The sequence below is a fragment of the Sus scrofa genome, chromosome 13 (genome assembly GCF_054392235.1).
Source record: "Sus scrofa isolate SSC_HxYL_T2T_F1_AM1 chromosome 13, Sscrofa_HxYL_maternal_Yorkshire_Landrace_v2.0, whole genome shotgun sequence".
NCBI classification, from domain to species: Eukaryota; Metazoa; Chordata; class Mammalia; order Artiodactyla; family Suidae; genus Sus; species Sus scrofa.
Genome location: NC_139395.1, coordinates 208,403,066 through 208,426,033, shown reverse-complemented (window position 1 = coordinate 208,426,033; position 22,968 = coordinate 208,403,066). Strand labels below are relative to the sequence as shown.

General features: G+C 39.1%; 1 protein-coding gene across 10 annotated transcripts in view; it reads left to right on the top strand.

Moving 5' to 3' along the window:
* Positions 1-22,968, top strand: part of GRIK1 (glutamate ionotropic receptor kainate type subunit 1) — a 409,934-nt gene that overhangs the window by 268,012 nt on the left and 118,954 nt on the right. For all 10 annotated transcript variants that reach the window (XM_003483349.5, XM_005657138.4, XM_021070894.2 and 7 more), the window contains 2 exons: positions 12,188-12,241; positions 14,764-14,937. In XM_003483349.5, the coding sequence (XP_003483397.1) occupies positions 12,188-12,241; positions 14,764-14,937 (228 nt within the window). The remainder of the gene's footprint in view (positions 1-12,187; positions 12,242-14,763; positions 14,938-22,968) is intronic.

The following is a 22,968-nucleotide window of genomic DNA, read 5'->3' as shown; positions in this document are numbered from 1 at the left end:
CAGAGAGATTTCGTAATTCACTCAAGGTCACAGAGCCAGCAAGTGGCTAAGCTGGGAGCTGAAACATCTCACAATTTAAAAGGAAGTCCTGTTCTGCTACTGTTACATATACCTAGATATCGACTGATTTTTCTAAGTAATGCAACCTGGAACACATTTTAGTTAAGCTTTGCATGTCCTCTGTACTTATTTTTATTCCCAAATATCCAATCATTTCCAGTTTACATAAATCCTCAAGAAATGTTGTTTGAGTTGAAGCCAATTAGTGAATGTGGTAGGGACACAGCAGAGAAATACATTTTCATTCAACATATATTTGTTGAGCACTGATTGAAGGTGATATAGATACAACAGCGAAAACAACAACAAAACCCCGAATCTCTGCCACTTTAAGGCAAAAGGAGACATTGGAAATGAATGTCACAATAAATTAGCTATCCAATGCCAGTAAACGGGTGAGGGCCATGAAACTAATTTCTAAAAGCGTAAGGGACTTAGACTAGAATATTAGCCTGAAAGGTGGGAGATACAGTTGCAAATTCTGCTCTTCTCCTAATAGAATAAATATGAATTTTGGGGTAGTCATTATGTGCTAGGATATGCTATGCATTTGATTGCAATTATGTATTTTTACTGGCTGAAAATATCCCATGTTACAGATGAGAAAAATGAGGTTTCAGGGCATATACTCAAGGGCAAGGCTGGAATTTCAAACCAGGGTTTAATGTGCCTATGATCTGAATTTCTTAGACCCTCTAGATATGCTACTTTAAGCAAGTCTGATTATTCCTCTTCAATCCAGTCACTTCATCTGTAAAATAGGATTGTTAGAGTCTAATCTTGCTAAGCTTCCCTTCAGCTCTGAGCTTCCATGCATGCAAGTAATCAAGAATCTTCTTTCGAGTGTCTAGACACAAAGAACGCTCACATTGCTTCATACTTTGTAGGCTCTCAAAGAAGTGGGAAAATAATTAAGCAGTTTATTCTTTTTTTAACATTTTTTGAGTCCTTTGATGGTCTTTGAGACACTTAATTGATGATAAGTTCATCACTTGGGATAAATCCTGACAATGTAATAATGATGAATCTCAATTTATACTAACTAGATGATAATTTGTAGTATGTTATATAATTATTTTGGCAGCACATTCCTATCCTAATTATGTTTCTCTCAGGCTGATCTTAAAATGTATTTACTTTTCCTGAGCACATAGTTAGTTTGGGTTGTAAGGAGCAGTTCATAGCTATGAGTATGTTATTAAATATATGCAAGGATTAATTGACCTCTATGAATGATCAACAATTTGCTGAAGGGGTTTGCAATTTGCTTATATTCCTAGTGTGCAGGATGCCCTTTTAAGGAATCTCTAAAACCTCCAAAGAATAGATTTGGAAAAGGACTTTTAGATTTCCTTCAATCTGAATGGAGAGGTAGTAAAAATCACATATATGCCTCAGAAATGCTCTAGTGCTTAATTCCAGCTACATCAAAATGTGGTTGTAATAGGCAATAAGAGAAATGACCTTTACAATAGATGTGTGGGTCATTTAGAAGGAATCATGCAAAGAATTTGAAGATGTGTCTGTCAAAACCTGTCTTAAGCAGGATCAGTGAACCTCAGCTCTATTCAATGTGTTGAGGATATTTCTGCCCCTCAGTGTGCCTTTCTCAGAGTAAAGGATCCATAGCTCCTATTGGATTCCCTAAAGAAGGCTAAAGACTGAAGCAGGTTAGAAATCGCTTCCTTATCTTAGCCTTACCCACTTATTCAACCCTTCATAAATGCAAGACTTGACCAAAAAGGTCCCTCCACCCTACTTACCTCATGACTGTTAGCCACATCCTTTCTGTCACGAGGGTGCTCCTGTAAGATATACAGTTCATCATTTACTCAGCTAACATGTCTTGAATGTCTTCTATGTGCTGAAAACTGTGCCATGATAAACGGAGGAAAAAAATGCCATGGACAACTCCAATGTATCAAAAGATATCGTTGAATAGTTGACTTGAATAGAGGACTTAGTGATTTGTTTCCTGAAATGTCTGTAAAATGGGAATATCAAAGCACAGAGCTCATGCTGTTTTGAGAAAAGTTGAATGTGACAAGGCCTATAAGGCATGAAGCCACCACTAACACATGAAATATTCCACATCAGAGACTATCATTGACAGTGTTACGAGGGATATGGTATCTAGGCAGAACTACAAGAGTGACACAGTGCTCCCCAGTCCTAATTCTATCCCTGCATCTCCTCCTCCACCACATCACTATAGTGGTTCCCAAACCTCCTTTCAGCCTGGGTTACCAAGTCTCCCTGTCTTATGAAGATCTCACCTCATACCATTAAATCTCCATGCCTAACTTAACATTTACATCCTCTTCCCTAACCTTCCTCCAACCAACCAGTTTCTTTCTCTTCCTGTCTATGTCTTGGTAACTAGAAATACCATTCAGTTATTCAAGCCAGAAACCTAGAAGTGCCCTTGACTCTCCCTCACCTTTCGTATATATTAGTTGCAGAACGTTGTAGATTTTGCCTACTAACCATGTTTCTGATTTGACCTTCCTTTTCTCCATCATTTTCATCACCTTCCTCCTGTACTAGAACAACTGTTCTCTCTGCCACAAGTCCTCTCCCTCTCCCTTTCTCCATCTACCCTCCATGTAACCTCAAATGTGGTTCATTTATTTTTTTGTTTATTTTTTAATTAAAGTATAGTTGATTTACAGTGTTGTGTCAATTTCTGCTGTACGGCAAAGTGACCCAGTCATACATATATATGCATTCTTTTTCTCATACCGTCTTCCATCATGTTCTATCCATAGGGATTGGATATAGTTCCCTGTGCTGTACAGCAGGACCTCATTGCTTATCCATTCTAAATGTAATAGTTTGCATCTATTAACCACAAACTCCCTGTCTACCCCACTCCCTCCCCCTCCCTCTTTGCATCCACAAGTCTGTTGTCCATGTCTGTGAGTCTGTTTCTCTTTGGAAGATAAGTTAATCGGTGCCACATTTTAGATTTCAGATATGTGGTATCATGTGGTATTTGTCTTTCTCTTTCTGACTTACTTCACTTAATATGAGAATCTCTAGTTGCATTCATGTTGCTGCAAATGTCATTATTTCATTCTTTTTTATGGATGAGTAGTATTCCATTGTATATAACCACGTCTTTTAAAAAAATTTTTATAGTTGATTTATAATTCTGTGCCAATTTCTACTATACAGCAAAGTGACCCAGCCATATGTATGTGTGTGTGTGAATACATACATATATATGTGTATGTGTGTGTGGGGGGGTTCATTTTAAATAAAATATCTGATCTTATCCCTCTCACACTTGAAATTCTTGAGTTCCCTCTCCCCAGCCCCTCATTGCCTGAAGCATAAAGACCACATTGTTTAGCATGCCATGCAAAACTGTCCACACTTTGTGCAATTATAACTTCAAGAATCTATTATGTGTCTTACACACTTTTAACAATTTGTGTTACAATTCTTTTTACAAACCATCTTTTTTTTTTTGATGAAAGCTGACTCCCTTAAAGAGATTAAAATTCTTCACAAGCATCACTAAAGGGATTTGAAATTAGTATCTAATTAATTCTAATATCTGAAGAGATGTTGTAATAGAAGAGCTGTCTAGGTCTGAGTTCCTGGAAGAAAGGAAAAATGAATGAGGCCCCTAGTAGTACGAGCAACATTATGCATGGCACAGCCAATAACAGTGGGGTCCAGCTCTCTGAACAGGAATAAATGGGCAATTTATCTGGCTCTCTGGGCTTGATGGGTTCATTCCTTAAGATAAAAATCTAACTCCTGTCGTCCTAACTTTCCTCTCACCAAACAACCACAGGTTTTTATTTGGATTCTCAAAGTCCAGAAGGACTTTGTACAAACTATAGACTTTTCTCCCAACATATGCCTCCTATTACAACAATAAATAAATACAGCAAAAAGAGCCTAGGACTGAAATCAAACTTGGGTTCACATACTGTAACTATAAATGCAAATCTATAAATTGAGGATAACATTTCCTCCCCAAGGTGAAGAACCTCTCACAGCAAGGGACATGCAGCAAAGAGTAATTATGATCATTACTGTTGGCTTAAAAATATGAGTTTGGTTTGTATAAGTTAGTGGTTCTCAGCGCTAACTGTTTGTAAGTAGCCCCTGGAGAGTACTGGTATCACAGATCCTAATGCCTAGAACATAACCCAGATCAAATAAATCAGAATTTTGGGGGGGGTCAAGGTTTAGCATTGGTGTTTCTAAAAAGTTCTTTGTAGATTCTAATGAGCTGAGAAACACTGATATAAATAATTATTTTCTAAGCCTGATAGTTCTTAGATAAATGGACGAAATAAAGTCATCCAAAAAGCCAAAAAAGCTGAGAAACAGGCCTCAGATAATGATAAATTTAATATGCCACAGAGATATCATGAGACCGGCAGTCATGATTTAATGACTGCATGACTCTTGTCTCCTTCCACAGATTACCTTCAGGCAAATTGTAAAAGAAGCTTATTGCAAAACGATGGCAATGTATGCAATATATTCTCCATTAACTTTCCCGCTTCTAGATTTGTTCAGTTCTTTGCTGTTAAAACTTTTCTTCCATTGTACTCTTTCTTATGCCTCATCTTTCCACCGATTTCCCCTGGATGTTGCAGAGAGTTTATTCTTTGAGTTCATGTAATCCTACGTAAGCTCCACTCTCTCCTCTTTGCCAGGCTGCCTCTTTCATTCTGCCAAGGGAAATCTTTTTTTTTCCTGCTCTGTTGTCAGCAGTCTGTACTCCTTAAATAGCAGGAGCTCTTCTGTTGTGCACCTGGGTGATGTCATGCGGCTCTTCTAGTAGGATTATCTTCTGAACCAAAGTTAAACCCCATTGGTGTCTCTCCATTTGTTTATATCGATCAGCATCAGCTTCTCTTCTTCTGGTCACACCTCTGGAGAAAGAAGCTTACAAAGGAATTAAGATTGGAAACAGTCCCAAATAGTCTAGCTATGCCATTCACCAACACTTTGTGGAACATATTTTGCTTTTCTTTGATGTCACCTGGAGACAGGAGGAAAGTGGCCTCTGTTTGTAAATGGCATAGCACCATCTTCCAACGAAAAGGAAAGCCCTCAATTCTCATTGTAGGTTGCTCGTATCTGTGTATCTGCATGTGGTTAGTATATACACATGTGAAGAGAGGGGCACAGAGAAATTTAGAAAGCTTTCAACTGCAGACAGTCATTTTTCCTCTTGATCCACGTACTGGATATCAATACACCCAAACTGTGCAATCTCATAGGTCGTAATCATGAATAGAGATGTTTGTTTCCTACTACTGCTGTAACAAATTACCGCAAATGAAGTTACTTAAAAAATAGAATTTTATCCTCTTACAGTTCTGGAGGTCAGAAGTCTAAAATCCAGTGTTGACAGGGCTATATTCTTTCTAGAGGTTTCAGGGAAAAACCTAACTTCTTGCCTTTTCCAGCTTTTAGAGACTGTTCTCATTCCTTGGCTTGTGGGCCCATGTAACACTGCCCGTTTTATTTTACTTTGCTTTTATTTTATTTTATTTTATTTTATTTTATTTTATTTTATTTTTATTAGAGTATAGTTGTTCACAGTGTTGGGTTAATTTCTATATAGCACAGTGACCAAATCATATATATATATGAATATATATATATATGATTCATATATATATATATATATATATGAATCATATATATATAAGAATATATATATATTCTTTTTCTCATTCTACCTCCCATTATGTTCTATCCCGAAAGATTGGATGTAGTCCCTGTGATGCACAGTTTTTATGTTGCTGTTGCTGTCGCTGTTGTTGTTGTTGTTGTTTTGGCCACGCCTGCGGTATGTGGAATTTCCCAGGGATCAAACCTGCACCACAGCACTAAGCCAAGCCGCTCCAATGACAGCACTGGATCCTTAGCCCACTGTACCACAAGAGAACTCCCATATTGCCTTTTATTCCCTTTTTTTCCATCTTCACATCCCTTCTTTGCCTTCTAACCATTCTGCTGCCTTGTGATTACTTTGGGTCCACCTGGAAAATACTAAGTCCTCTCCCATAAATTAAGATCCTTAAATTAATTATGGCTACAAAGTCCCTTTTGCCACATAAAGTAACATATTAACAGACTCTGGAAATTACGATGTGGACATTTTTAACCGTAGTCCACAAAGCTATGGATAGTTTTCTGTATGTCAGAGTTTTCTGGGATGATCAAATTCTATTTTCTATACATTCCATGATTACTTTTGTAGCTATACGTTATACCCATTCAGTGTTGCATCAATAAAAACTTATCTAAAGGCCTACTTAGGAGTTCCCTGGTAGCTCAGTGGGTTAAGAATCTGGTGTTGTCACTGCTATGGTGCAGGTTTAATCCCTGGCCTGAGAATGCCAAAGGCACAGACAAAATAAATAAATACATAAATGCCTGCTTATACCTACATCCCTTGTTCTACTGATGATCAGCATTAAAAACTGTGTTGCTAAAGGCTCATTCTGTGTGGAAGATAGTGTAATTGCGGCCTAAAGTGCACAGTTGGCAGGTGAGAAAAAGCTACATGTTAGAGCTCAAACCTTCTTCAAATTCTTTCTCTGAGACCTGATATTATGCCACTGGTTTCCTGAAGATTATCTTTATGCTGAAATAAGTTATTTCTATCTTGAGGTAAAAATCATTATTTCAGCCACATTGTATATCACACCTTTGGAAGCTGTTCACTTGAAATTATTGACTAGAAACCATTTCTGATGGTTTAGAATTTATCCTGATATTGAGAAGGCTATAAAAGGAGCAATATACTTCAGGTTAGTCAATATAAACTTCTAAGGCATCTATTTTTTTCAATGGAAAGATGCAGTAATAAAAACCCTTATAAATATTACAAGAATCCCTTGAAATTGCTTAGGAGCACTCTGGGTTCCATTTTAAGTTTCTGCTGCTACGATAGCAGCGTTATGCCAATTATTTGTGACATATGAATTACCCTTAGCTTTAGATGCTGAGAGTTTGTGGAGAATGTTTCTGTTGCCGTCTCCATAGCACTGGATTGCCTTCTGGAAAATGATCAGGTTGAAATATGTCATAGGTGTCCTAAGATACCAGAAGGGATTATTGGAAGACTTTTACCCAGAGACTTTTCAGGTTTCTTATAGACCAACTCTGTCACCAACCACAGGAATTAGACCCCAAAAACTACCTTCACTTAGACTTGAATGAGGGTGCTCAGGACCAACTAAACTCTGTCCTTTGTTCTGCTCAGACTGTTTGTGATACTTTTATTCATCTAAATCCGAGAAATAGGCTTTGCCAAGAACAATAGGGCTAGATCAAGAAGAGTCAAGGCTATTGTGAACAAGGCCATGAGAGTTCAATTGTGAAAACTCAAGCGAGCAACTGGGTCAGCATGGGGCCATCACGGTTAATGAGCAACAACTATATTTCAGAGTATCTTGATAAAGTGGGGTCATTAGAATTGTCCTTCCAAGAATCAAGTTCCGATGAGTTTATTCTGCCTTCCAACGATTCATTTTAACTGCAAAAGACAGAAAACAGTAATTATTTTCTAGCCACTGAAATAATATTCTTATAGCATTTCTATAACAGCATAAACACAGAGAACGCCTTCTTGAAGGTATCAGCCATCCTTCCCCTCACTGATTTAAGGATGGGGTGATCTAGATAGAATAGATCAATAAGTATAGAATAAATCAATAAGTTGAATAATATACTTAGGACATTGTTATTGTCATAAGTATTGTCATTTGCATACTGCTGAAGTATGCAGGACTTCTAGTGTTTTGGTATTGTTCTCTGTATTAATCAGGGTTCTTCAGAGAAATAGAAACAATAGGAAATATATATGAAGAGATTTATTATGAGGAATTAGTTCATGTAATTATGGAGACTCAGAAGGTCCACCATCTGCTATCTGCAAGCCGGAGACCCAGGAAAGCTGGGGTGTAATTACAGTCTGAAACTGTAGGTCTGAAAACCAGAAGAGTCAATGGTGAAAAGCCTCAGTGCGATGACAGTAGGAAGCCAATGTTCCAGCTCAGACAATCAGGCAGAAAACAAAAGCAGTGAATTCCTTCTTCCTCTGCCTTTTTGTTCTAATCAAGCCCTCAGTGAACTGGATGATGCTAGCATATTGTAGAAGGGCATCTGCTTTCTCAAAAGCTAATCTCATCTGGAAACATCCTCACAGACACACGGAGAAATAATGTTTAATCTGAGCAACCCCTTGGCCCAGTCAAGTTGACACAAAAAATTAACTATGGCCACTTACAAGAAATTTTAAGTCCTTAGAGCTGATTCTGCAGGGACATAGAGTATGATTACCTATGAATGGTATTTTGTTGTTGGTTACTCTAACCCAATCCAGCTACATCTGATCTCAATAGTTCACCTCTCTTTGTGAGAAAAAATAGTATTCCACTTCTCCGAACCATGATTATTTATGAAAAGAATTGAAGCTGCCTAGAAAAACATTTTTGAAACAAACTCATAAATATTTTTTTAAGAAAGGAGAGGAGTTGGTACCAAGAGAAAAATTAGGTAAAAAAAACATAAAACTAGTGTACAACCATTAGCACAGGAACACACACACCTCATGTTCCTGACTAGTTACTAATGGAGGACCCACACTACGATTTTGACCCTAAAGTCCCTAGTTATCAAAATAAAGTCACTACATACTTTGCAGTACCCATGAAACAGAAAATTGTATATAAAAAAAGACGGCTTGTCTGGCCCTGATAATCACGCTAATCACCTGCCAAGGTGAGCGAGATCTCTTGATGAGGACATATGTCAGTATCTTTCCCACTTCCTTCACCAAAACCAGCATATGGCCCCACCCAAACACCCAAGGGTCTGAGAAATGCAATTCCATCATGTGCCCTTCACATTGGCAAGATGGAAATGTTGCTGACAAAGTCCAGACTCTGGGTCTTCCAAAATCAAGAAGACTAGTAGGTATTCAGTACATCCCTACTATAGATATGAAATGTTATTGAAAGGACTAGATTTTTATCATCTATCAACCTACATAAGTAATGTGGTTTTAAGGGGTTATTTAATGAGAATAATTCTATTAGGAAACAGCCATTATTAAAGTATTGGTGGAAGGAATTAAGGGGAATGTGCTGTCAATACAACTAGCATTGATAGCCACATTTATTACTTATTAACGTGTGTTATGTGCTGTGTTTTGCACCATTAAACATGATTTAAATAAAGCCAAAACTAGTTCCTGTCAATACTGCCACTGGCTCCTAGCAATACGACAGGTTTTGGTAAGGTTTACACTGCCTGGGTCAGCGCCTCCTAGTCAATCCAGCCAAGTACAGTAACAAAATTTAAAGAAGATAGTGATGGTTAGAAAAAAGTCAGTTTTGCCAAGAATCATTTAAAAATCCCCATATCATGATTACACTTTAAAAAAAAATCCTGACATTTATCTTAATGTGACATTTTCCTAATCCCTTAATGACTTTTAGTTGAAATACCAACATGCAGAGAGAAAATCACTGTGTGAAGGCTATAAAGTATTAAATATACTGCTATTAGACAACCAAGCAGCCAGTCCCAACAGGTCTGCAAACCATTATAAGGACAGTTGTTTAACAAGCACCACCGTTGGTGCTACTGGCTTTATTTCTGCCTAAACTTTTCTCATTCTTCTGTGTCCTAGAGAGTCCACAAAGTTGACAGCTCAATAAAAAATTACTTGTTTCTTAATTTCCATTTTTAGGAAATTCAAGGGAAGAACTAGGAGGTACTGATCTATGCACTAGGTAGGGAAGTCAAGAATGGGGATTTTTCTAGTATATCAAATAAAAAGTATATCTGGAGGACTCAATGCTTCTTTCTGCAACAAAAGCAGGTTCATTGCCTGTTTATCCGCTGAATCTGCATAACTCTTTTCTAACATTAGAGACACATCACATGAATATTTGCTTCCAGGAATTACAGAAAAGAATAATAAAAATAATTAGTCGAATGGTTGCTTTAACAAAAAAAGCTTTGGAGTTCCTGTTGTGGCACAGAGGAAACAAATCTGACTGGGAACCATGAGGTTTCAGGTTCAGTTCATGGCCTCACTCAGTGGGTTAAGTATCTGGCACTGCTGTGAGCTGTGGTGGCTCACAGATGTGGCGGCTCGGATCTGGTGTTGCTGTGGCTGTGGCATAGGCTGGCAGCTGTAGTTCCAATTCGACCCCTAGCTAGGGAACCTCCATGTGCTGCAAGTGTGGCCCTAAAAAGGCAAAAAAAAAAATTTTTAAGTTTAAAATAAAAAAAAAAAAGCCTATGCTGTCAATTGGTGATCAAATAACTTTTTATGAAGATAAATAGTTTAAAAAGAAAAATTAGCCTATGTGAAAAGCTGAAAACTCAGGTGCTTTTGCATTTTTCTGTTTCAGAAACAATATTTTAAACTTCCGTGTCCAGGTGCATATCTTGACATAAAACTTGCCCAATCCCCTTTCCAGAGGCAATCTTGGCTGCAATTATACTAATGACCAAAGTGAAAAATTGAATACCTGACTGACCCCAGCAGGTTAGCTCTTTATGCTCCAATGATATAAGACAGCAGCTAACAAGACCTCACCATGCATGACTTTAAATGTTATTGATGGCCCTAAAGCAATTCTATCTTTTAAAAATCCTTTTGTGCACCTGGTCTTGTTATCACCATTGGAGTAACTTACACACTGAGGGTTTATGATTCATAGAGTTTCCTGTCATTTGTCTTACTTTCATGACATTACAATTTCTGTAAATATTCTTCCAGCTTTCATGTTAGCAGAGAGGGCAGACATGTCAGATCTGTGCTCCTGTATGTTACATGCCTGCCGTCTCTGAATATCCTCTCCATTCTTTACCCCCTTTCATGTAAACTCCTTCTATTTTACATATCTTAGACACCTTATAAGACCTCTGATATCATGTGTTGCTTTTCCCAAGACCTTTTCTATCCATCTTTTCAACTGCAGTTATGAAAGTCCTTGTTCTTTAGTACAAGTGGACACGTTTTCCACAGAGCAATGATTCTCAGCCATGGCTGTGAAATACAGAAACCCAGGCTCCACTCTCAGAAATTCTAATTCAAGATGTTTCTGGAATAGAGTATGAGAATATCTGATTTGAAAACTTCCAGAGGTGTTCTCGCTTGCATCCAGAATTTTTCAGGGTTGTGAGGGAAACTGTCTTGAAAGTTTGACTTCTAAGTCTTGTGCATTTCTATACAAACACCAGAAAAGTAGCACCCCAATGGTCTTCTGGTGACCAGCCCCAATTTACATGATTCATGACAATATCTTATCTCCAAAGCATTTGCAACTATTTCTTCTCAGTGGGCTTCATTTTTAGGAATATAAAAGTAAGATCACAGTGTAAGAAACTACCTCTAGCTAGAACCCACGTCCTTTTTGTCTATCTCCTTTTCGACCCTCCCTACAAATTAATAACAATACGCACAGAATATTTGGAAATATCAAGATCCCAATTAGGTAACAGAATCAAAATTAAGAGGCTGTGTGATATGTATAAAATAGCCCTCATCTTTCTATCTATAAACAGTTCTGTTTTTTTCCCCTCCTCATTCTGTGGGATAAGATGGAAAGGTGTAGAGAAAAGGATTTCAAAGATATATGTATTTATACATCCTCATTTAAATACATCTACATATTGGTATCACCAATTCAACATTTAATGAGTCTTACTATGAAGCATGATGTGATGGGATGATAAATACCAAAGCTAAGGAGATCAATAGAATATATACCTAAGCATGAGCTTACTCAGAAACCCAGGCATTAGGGAAGGTAAAACTGTGCCATTATGGAAAACTGCAGATATAAAATTTGTTGAGCATAAATTATTTTTAAATTTGAGCATCAGACCAATGACTTCCATGAAGGTCAAACAGTATAACAAAAGAGCGTTGGTTGGAAGTCATTGGCCTGGATCTTAGCTCCACATCAGGTTTCTGTCTCAGGTTTCTGATCTACTGAATCTGGATTTCCAATAGCCCCTTCCTATTCTGTCTCCAAGCTATCCATCACAATCAACCTACTAATTATCTATTTGTTATTATAATTTTGTTTCTGATTCTTTTCTCATTTCTCTTTTGCAGATCCTGTTCATGGGCATGATGACTGAGTATTATCATTACTTTTTCACAACCCTGGTGAGCATATCTGCTGGAAATGAATTTCATGTGACAAAAATTATCTTCAGTTTTTTCGAAGTGTCAAAGGCAGGATATTATCATGGACATTTGTTGTACTTTGCTAAGCATGCTCTAAATCCAGGAATGCTGAACAACAGGGTTCTTTCTCTCTCTTGCTTTCTTTCTCTCTCCCTCCTTTTCTTTCCTTTTCTTTCTTTCTTTTTCTTTCTTTCTTTTTCTTTCTTTCTTTCTTTCTTTCTTTCTTTCTTTCTTTCTTTCTTTCTTTCTTTCTTTCTTCCTTTCTTCCTTCCTTCCTTCCTTTCTTCCTTTCTTCCTTCCTTCCTTTCTTTCTTTCTTTCTTTCTTCCTTCCTTTCTTTCTTTCTTTCTTCCTTTCTTCCTTTCTCTTCTTTCTTTCTCTCTCTCTTCCTTCTCTGCTCATAAACACACCCTTCCCCCATCACTGTGACATGTAGTTCTTCCTCAAGGCAACAGGGCCATCTGCCTCAGAACCTATCATCCCCAGGTGTACACACCCATAAGAGCTGGTTTTGGTGAAATTTGAACAGAATATGAACAATGAAATCTAAAAAGGCTAGTTTTCAATGGAAGGACAAACCAGTTGACCTTACACTCTTGCATTCCTCACCTTCCACTAACAAGGGGATATTGAAAATTGAACCTGAAACTTTCCATATTCTGTACTGCATAGAAACCTCAGTGTGCAGGCCAACCTAATCTTGTACATGTTTAATGTATTCATTTCAGCACATTGTAGTTCTGTATTATTGAATTAATAAGATACTCAACATGCATTCTGAATGTTTCTGCCTGATCCTCTGTAGCTTGAGTAACTTTTCTTCTATTCATTGAATGTGCTAACGGAGTCATTCTTCCTTGGGTCTTATTCTTTAAATTTGCTTCTGTAAGCAATTTCCTTTGGTTTTATCTGCATCCTGGCATGCTTTGCTTTTATATTCTTACCATTCTTGCTCATGAGTATTAATAAAATTTAACAGAAAAAAAATAAAATTACTTAGTGCAAGGGAAATAAATATAACACTTTAAAAGGCAGTACACTTTGTCTTATATGAGCCAGGGGTTTAGAGAGGCATTCGTATAGTTCTACAGACTAGTGCAAAATTATCTTGGGAATGAGTAGCGATGAAGAGAAGAATTATTCAAAAGAATGAATCTGTATGCATCTTCTACACATACAAATCATGGAGTGTTTCTGAAGCTACTTCTCTGTAGTAATCACTGATGAAGTAGTATTTCATATTACACTGTATAAACCAGTTAAATTGTTAGGAAATTTTTATGGAAGTTATTTTTTTCCTCATTAAATGCTTTTTTTTTTCTTTTTACAGCCACACCTGCAGCATATGGAAATTCCTGGGCTAGGGGTCGAATCAGAGCTGCAGCTTCCAGCCTATACCGCAGCCACAGCAACACCAGATCCAAGCCCCATCTGCAACCCATACCACAGCTCATGGTAATGGTGGATCCTTAACCCACTAAGCAAGGCCAGGGATAGAACCTTCATCCTCATGGATATTATATAGGGTTTTTAACCTGCTGAGCCACAGTGGGAATTCCTTAAATGCTATTTTGAAAGTTTGGTTTATTCTTAAGCATGAGATATTTTTAATGACATATTTTAAAGTCTAACCTTTCTTTATAAGAAAAAAATTGAAGTTATCAGTTAAGTCTCTTTTAAATGTGAGCCAGCACAAACTTCTAGTTGACTTAGCCTCCTCTAAGGTGGAAAATACTGGGATGGGTTAAAGTTTTTTTTTTTTTTTTTTCTGCAACATTGTCTGAAAGTTCTACTCTTAAGATGCTCATGCCCACACAGCCAAAGGCTCCAGTTTATTCTCTGAAGAGAATTCTTTGGTTCTTATTATGAGCTTGTATACAGTGAGCAGTCTTAATGACTTCATTATATGAGATATATTTTCAGGGAGCCAGGGGAATTTTTTTTTCCCTGAGAGTTGATCTTCCTGTCAAATGCACTTGCAAGCTTCCAATTTCACCTCCTTTGCAAGACTCAAGGCAGCCTGGGGCAGCATGAAGGGGATACCACCACTGACAAGTGGCTTCTTCTTAGGCTAATCACATCACAGCTTCGATCCTCAGTTTCCTCCTCTAGAAAATAAATGCAGCGAACCAAATGGACACAAAGATCCCTTCTAATTCACTCTATCCTAGGAAGTGAGTTTTCTAGCTTCTCAGAATGTCTTATCCTACGACCAAGGGCATACTAATTATTGGCAGCTAAATTCCTGTACTTGGGTTTATACAAACTGTAACTGTGTTGCCAAAAAATGGATGAAAATGAAAGGTGATTACTGCCTTAGAGTTGGTCAGGCAGCATGCAAATGAAAAACAACGGGAAATGTTCTTTTATAGAAACAGTGTGATGACGGCTGCCATTCTTGTTTTAATCTATCTGTTGCTCTTGCCGTCTTTAGTTCTCTTTTGCCTAGAGCACACTGAAAATGTTAACTCTTTCTATTTTATCATTTTTAATACTGCGCAGGACTTATTTGCTTTAGATCTGGAACTCTACAGGTACAGCGGTGTAAATATGACCGGGTTTCGGCTGCTCAATATTGACAACCCTCACGTGTCATCCATCATTGACAAGTGGTCCATGGAGAGGTTGCAGGCCCCGCCCAGGCCCGAGACCGGCCTTTTGGATGGCATGATGACAGTGAGTAGTTTTAAAATAAAATCATTCAAGATAATGTTTGACTTCCTTAGAGATTAGGTTATGAATCTCATGTGTCTTGTATAGAGCGAGGAAAAAAGCGTTATAACCTGTGCCTCGGCTTGTATGACAGGAGGAGAGAAAGAGGAAGCGTTTTATGTATTTTGAACGCCTGTGCCTGGTTACTATCAAAACCTACTATTTTCAGCTTCCTGGCCGTAATGGCCTCAGCTAAAAAAGTCAAGGAGGGGAGCCACCAGTGTCAGCCAAATGGAGGCAAAGCAGAAACCAAAGCAAGGGAAAGTGCAAAGAGGGTAACCCCAGGAATGTGACTTTGAGAAGGAGGGAGGGAAAAAGAGCAAAGTGCCAAGAAAAGTTCTGCAGAATCAGTTTACCTTCCTCGCTTCGGCCACATCTCAGTAAGCCCAAGCACAGGTGGAAAAAAGTCTGGATTTCCATACAGTTGGTGCATTCACATTCTTCCCGTCCTGGGTTGGTGGAGGCACACCTTTGCAGACACTGACCGTGTTTCACACCGGCCATATGTTGCTCTCAGAGCAGATGCCAAGCCTGCCTCCTGAGGAGAGAGAAGTACTCTGCTAAATAGATAAATTGCAAACGGCCTCATCAGAGAGCTTCTCACTAACATCGTTTGTCTCTTGTTGTCAAATGCACCTACCCTTGCTGTATTTCTCTAATGAAGCTCCCTGTGTGATGGAAGAAAATTGCAGGAAATAAAAAAAAAAGATTTCTATGTCGGAACAGTGTCATCCGAGGGAAAAGATATTGGGAAAGCGGGCAGGTAATAGCATTTTAAATTGGCATAGTATTTCACTCTCTGTTCCCATCATCGGGAGAAACACTCTTGCTTTTAAGATGCAATTTACTGATAACTGAAAGGTATCATCTCACAGAGAAAAAAACTTGAGGTTTCTCTTTTTTAATGTTTTTTTTTTTTCTAATGAACAAATGCTAAAAAGAAATAAAAGAAGGAAAGAAGTGGTTCTGGATGATCCCATGTTCAAGGTCCCTGACTTTTTTAAATCTGAAATAACTCTTAAAATATACAAAGTGATCTGAGAGATAATGACAGAAAGGATTTTGGTACAAAGGAGCCTTGGGATGATTTGAAACGTTGCTTTGCATAAAAATAAGTAGAGGATATCCAGGGGAATACTAGACTTCTGAAAAGGAAGAAGGAAAGCTAAGAACAAGAGGAAGGGAGGAGGAAGAGATAGAGACAGAGACAGAGACAGAGGTTAATATGTAACATGTTGGGTTTTTCTCCCTTTTCCTCTTGGATTTGTAATTCTAGTGTCCAAATTTGGTTCAAAATTGTTTGCCCCCACCCCACGCCCACCTCCCAAACAAGATGTCTACCACAGGATGAGATCGCCAAGTCATATTTACCTACCTACGTTTGGTATGTACCACTACCAGAGTTATAGTTTGGAGTTATATTAACAAAGATTGTGGATTTACGCCAAACATTAAATATTCATCACAAGTATGGCTCAATTTACCAAAAAAAAAAAAAAAAAGTCTGTTCTCTTCAATTCTACTGAGTTGACAGAACATTTTGCACATATTGACTGAAATAGGCAAACCATTGAACAAGGAAGACAGAGCCATGCCCCTCACACACCCAGTCAGGCCTGGCTTGAGGTGCTGCAAATGGCAGTCTTGTGGAGAGGAAGCCAGGCACAGCCAAGCTCCAGTGGTTGAAAGAGAACCCATTCTGTCTAGGGTTTATTCTTATCTTCCTCTAACCAGAGGGGTGCCCTTTATTGTTGTTATTATTATAAATTATAAAAAGGAAAAATGGGGCTTTATCAGAATGGAAGAGGGTAGTTCACCAAGTTGCTCTAAAAAAGTGGGTAGAGGAGCTATGTTAGGTCATGACAATATTAAGCCAAAACAAGGGGGAGCACTCAGTGCCCACTGGAAGTTGGATTCCATTGTCATAAAGATAGTTTTGAAATTGATCTTGTGAAACATAATGTTGACCTTTATTTATCTGAAGGGTCCATTTTTCCATTCACTGTTTCCTTTTGTCTTCCAGTAGAAGTGGCTAATTTGGAGCTGTAGACAAAGAGTCATAGAAAATCTAAAGGGCAGGTAGAAGGACATGGAGTGGACTAATCACCAAGCCAAGGGAGCAAGTCCCCAAGCCCAGGCCCAGTGCCAACACACCTTTGCAATCCAGTTGCCTCTTTCCTCAAACTCTTTTTTTTCTGTAACTTAGAGAGAAGCCATTTGTTTTCAACTCCACTGGGTCTATATATCCTAGATCCAGCATTTCATTTGTTCTTGCATCTCTAGCATCTGCTGCTTGCAATGCCTAGAGCCTTCCCCTAGTCAGGTTTGCTCAAATGCCACTTCACTGGACAAGCATTCTATGAACCCACTACCTACTCTAGTAATCTCCTGCCTGTTATTCCCTCTCCCATAACCTGCTTTACTTTTCTTTGTAGCCTTTATGACATAACACGTCATATTTAGATTTGTCTGCTCAGCGCCTTCCACCATAAGAATATAAATTCCACATAGCTGGAGATTTTGGTGTTTTGTACTCTGCTCTACCCCAGCACTAGGAAAGGGCTGACACAAAGCAGGCCTTCAAAAAGATGTATTTAACAAAGGAATTAATGTACTAAATAAATACAATTTGAGCTTCAACTGACTCAAGATGTTAAATGAAAAATATTCTTGTAGCCTTGAAATAATTCTGCATACGTCCAAAGAGAGCTCCTGGAAATAAGAAATAGCCATGATTAGTAAAGATAGAGATTACTCCAAAATAATAATATTATTTAAAAAATTAGCCATAGACTAACCACTATTAATTATTAAGTAATACCCTTTTTTTTTTGTCTTTTTTTTTTTTTTAATCTTTCTAGGGCCACACCCGCGGCATATGGAGGTTCCCAGGCTAAGGGTCGAATCAGAGCTGTAGCCACCAGCCTACGCCAGAGCCACAGCAACGCAGGATCCGAGCCACATCTGTGACCTACGCCACAGCTCAGGGCAAGGCCAGATCCTTGACCGGCTGGGCAAGTCAGGGGATCAAACCTGCAACCTCATGGTTCCTAATTGGATTCATTTCCACTGCTCCACGATGGGAACTCCCAGTAATAAACTTATTATAACAGACTTGCTTTCTCTGAAATCATGAGCAACTATCCCACCAACCTCCAAAGTGAATTTCCCTATAGCCCTTTAAAGTCATATTTTAATGTGTACCACATACATAGCCAGATACCCATATGAGTGTGACTGGGTCACTTTGCTGTACAATAGAAAACTGACAGAACGCTGTAAACCAACTACAATGGAAAAAATAAAAATCATTTTTAAAAAACCCTATGTATTTTTATGTCCCACCTACTTATCTATTTTCCTTTTTCATGTTTTAGCTATTAAGAATTTCTCAGGACTTGGAGTTCCCATCGTGATGCAGCGGAAACAAATCTGACGGGGAACCATGAGGGCTGGCCTCGCTCAGTGGGTTAAGGATGGCCTTGCTGTGAGCTGTGGTGTAGGTCACAGCCTCTCACAGATGAGGCTCGTATCTGATGTTGCTGTGGCTGTGGCTTAGGCTGGCAGCTGTAGCTCCAATTGGACCCCTAACCTGGGAACCTCCATATGCTGTGAGTGTGACCCTAAAAAGCAATAAATAAAGAAAGAGTTTCTTAGGACTTCACACACTAAAAATATCTCCAAAGAATGTTATTGGAGTTCCTGCCATGGCTCAGCAATTAACAAACCCATCTAGTATTCATGAGGACGTGGGTTCAATCCCTGGCCTCTCTCAGTGGGCTGAGGATCTGGCATTGCCATGAGCTGTGGTGTATGTCGCAGAGGTGGCTCTCATCCTGCATTGCTGTGGCTGTAGTATAGGCTGGCAGCTACAGCTGCGATTAGACCCTAGCCTGGGAACCTCCATATGCCATGGGACCGGCCCTAGAAAAGGCAAAATGACCAAAAAAAAAAAAAAGTCAAACTTGTTATTTATAACACGTTTTTTTGTTTGTTTTTGTTTTTCCTTTTTAGGGCCGCACCCATGGCATATGGAAGTTCCCAGGCTAGGGGTAGAATTGGAGGTATAGCTGCTGGCCTACACCACAGCCCCAGCAACACAGGTTCTGAGCCACATTTGCAACCTACACCACAGCTCATGGTAACACCAGATCCTTAACCCACTGAGCGAGGCCAGGGATTGTGCCGGCAACCTCATGGTTCCTAGTCGGATTCATTTCCACTGTGCCATGATGGGAACTATGCCACTGTGCCATGATGGGATGCTATGTCCCTGAATAACTAAATGACCTAAGTTATTTTAGCCTCACTAAACCTGCTTGCTCATTTGTAAACCTGTGTAATAATACTTTATGGTGTTACTTTGCAGATTAAATTAGGTAACATAGACAAAGCCTTTAGGACATAGAATTGAATTTGCTTGATGGTTACCTGCTGTTTTGCCAATTTGTAGTCAATCAATGAAGAACAAAAGACATTCTGAAATATAGAGGTGGAATCCTTATTCTGTCTTATTCAAGGCCAGAATCTATTTGTTGGCAAGAGATGCATCCCTCTTCACTGGGAACTGTGTGGACTTGTATGGCCAGTGGGATCACCCAGGTCTTTTTTCCAACTCTATATATAGTCCTCTTTTCCCAACTCATCCCTCTCTCCAAAGCCGGCAAATACTGAGACTTGCAATATGCAACTTCAGTGCCAGGCCTCACTGGACCTGCTGGAGCTGCTATCCCGCTTACTGAAGTTCTAGATTGTGAGTACATGGTGAACTCTTTGCTACCTCCCACAAACCTCAGTTCTCTTAGGGGTTGCTCCTCCCTAGGTCCTGCGTGCTTCCCGTCTCTCCCACCACTGTGGCTCCCTCACAAGCCTCCACCCCCACCAGCTAGTGCTCCCTTGTAGGGCTCAGGTAGAGCAAAACACGAGTCCTCCCACTCTTATCAGAATCCTCATCACTTCAAAAGATGTGTCTCAGCAAAGAGGGGAAACAGCTAATTCATCCTGAGGCAAATTTCTTTTAGCTCGAGGCTGTGGGTGAGATGTTTGTATTATAATAGAGGAAACTGTTAACACCACGTAGGAAAGGAAGTTCAGGAAATGAGGGAAGGAGGTGTTCTTTGAAAGTATTTCCCTTCTAGAGAACTGACTGTCACCCATCCGCCTCCGGTTGGGGAGAATGTTTCCAAATTTGGAGGGAAGATGGGAAATCTATCCTTTTTGCTCCTTTGCTTTCTGGAGACCCAGTCGCCGCCCTTCTGCATCCTGATAGCCTCTGGCTTTTTCCAACATCAGGTGCACACCAGGCAGGCAGCAAAATGTGGGGACTCGCAAGCCCATGTCATGTTGTTAGTCTTTGTCCCTAAGGTGATGTATCACCGCATTGATATGCGCTGAGGCTCCCAAGGCCACATTCTGACGATTTGCAAGAAGGACTCACAGAAATCGGAAAATGTGTTATAGTCACAGTTAATTTATTACAGCAAAAGGGTACAGATTAAAATCAGTGAAGGAAAAAGTAGCCAAGGACCAAGTCCAGGAGAAACCATACCTGAGCTCCTGGTGGTCCTCTCCCAGGAGAGTTGCACTGATGTGCTTTACTCTCTCAGCAAAGATGTGTGACAGCATATATGAGGTGTGGCCAATCAGGGACGCTCATCTGAGCCTCGGTGTCCACGGATTTTATGAGGGATCCGTCACATAGGCAGAGAGTATCTTCGTAGCACCTTAGTCTCCAGGGATTCCAGGGGTCAAACTGAAACGGCATAGCCCAGAGCCCCAGGTGGACAAAAATGGGCGTTCACCATAAATCACGTGGTGGCAGAAAGTATTTGTATTACTCTGGACCCCAGGGATTCAAAGACACTCTGGTCAGGCAGGATTTCTGAGGAGGTAATCTCCCAGAAGCAGTCAGGGCTAGTCCATTTTTTTGAATGTGCAGGGTTTGAATACCCTTAGCCCTCTGAGTTAATCCTTTATGGCACATCATTGTTATAATCAAAATATTGTGCATTGGAGAGAAGCCCACTTTCAATAGGCCTGTTTCGTGATCCGTGTTGTTGTAAAAAGATGGTCTTAGAGGCGTGGAGAAACGTGGTTTCATCCAAGCTTTAGATGGAAATAAAATGGGAACACAAACACATTTGAAAGAATAACATTTGAAACACAGGCCAATTTTTTTTTTTTTTTGCCTTTACCTAAAATGACTTGAGACTTACTGTTTGATAAGCAGGCCTCTAGCACAAAACTGAAAATGGGAGGAAATTCTGTGGTAGTTTATTTGTGTTATAAAATACTTAGAGTAAACGTCACCTCAATCTAAGAAAACATTTTAGGACGAGAAGTATAGTGTTAGAATAAATGGTTTTCATCTTCAAATTTGAAAAAGCACTGATCAGGCTCATAGTTTTGAACCACGTTATTACCCAGCCCAGCACAGAGACAGCCTTGACAGATAAAGTTAAAATCGTAGTGTCTAAATTAAGTTTAGGGAAAAGTTAGATCATTGAACTGCCTCTCCAATGATCTAACTTCTTTATCAAATCAATCAATTAGCCAGTTAGTGAATATATAGTAAATACATATGTAAAATTTTTTATAATTATTTCATCTTTATTAATTCTTAAATCAGGTAAGATTTTTTTTAAAAAAGGTGAATTGTTTTATGTGAAAATCTTGGTATTTTTGATGTGAATGTTTTCCCTATAGTGTTTCTTTTGTTTTTTGTTTCTGCTTTTTTAGGGCCGCACCTGCAGCATATGAAGTTCCCAGGCTAGGAGTCAAATCAGAGCTACAGTAGCTAGCCTATGCCACAGCCACAGCAATGCCAGATCCCAGCCACATCTGCAACATACACCTCAGCTTGCAGGTATCCTTAACCCACTGAGTGAGGCCAGGGATCTAACATGTGTGCTCATGGATACTAGTTGGGTTCATAACCTGCTGAGCCACAATGGGAATTCCCCTGTAGTGTTTTTAAGTTTCATGCCACTGCAAAAAGTCCAAGTCTCCACAGCATTGTGGTTTAGGGCATGAGCCCTGAAATCAAAGCTTACCTCCTGAGATAGAATCTTCACTCCTTGCCTTACTGGATACGTAACTTTAGGAAAGTTATTAAAGTTATGTCCTATATCTTGAAGCCTCGATCTTTCTGTCTGTATAACGGGGACAACACTCACTTCAAAGGTTTAATTTCAGTAATTAAAAGAGATAATGTGTAAAATGCTTGTAATGCCTGGCATGTCATTAATTGTCAATGAATATCGACCATTGTTGACCCATTACTTATAATCATCAAATCATCAGACAGACAACTGTGCTTAGAAGCAGCTCAGCTTTGTGGCTGAGAGCATAAACCCTAGCACCAACTTCTGTGTTTGAAGCTTGGCTTTCCTACCACTACTTTGGGGATACCCTTTAATCTTGTCAATTCTTCACCTGTAGAGGAGTAGCAGTTATGGTGATGATACAATGTTTGCAAAAATTTTGAGACTAGCATCTGACATTTAATAAGTGTTTGATAAATGTCAGCTATTATTACTAATTGCATTTTGAAAGTCTCATTCTACCAATAGATTGAGAATGGCCTTATATTAGTCACTTAATTTCCCTGAACTCAGTTTTCTCATCTATCAAATGGATTGCATCAGTTTTGAACTATCATTGGAATATTTTTAGGCTTTAACTTCATCATCACCACTACCACCAATCTAACTTCTGTGTGTCAGTCATGTAAATATGAGTGAAACAGCTTACCTTAGAAACCCATCATGGAGTTCCCACTGTGGCTCAGAGGTAATGAACCTGACTAGTATCCATGAGGATGCGGTCAATCCCTGGCCTCACTCAGTGGGATACACTTAATGTGGCAGTGGTGTAGCTCCTATTTGACCCCTAGCATGGGAACTTCCATATGCTACAGGGACAGCCCTAAAAAGAAAAAAAGAAAAGAAATACATCAAAAAGCCTTAGGATTACACAGTTCTCACAAAAGTGTAT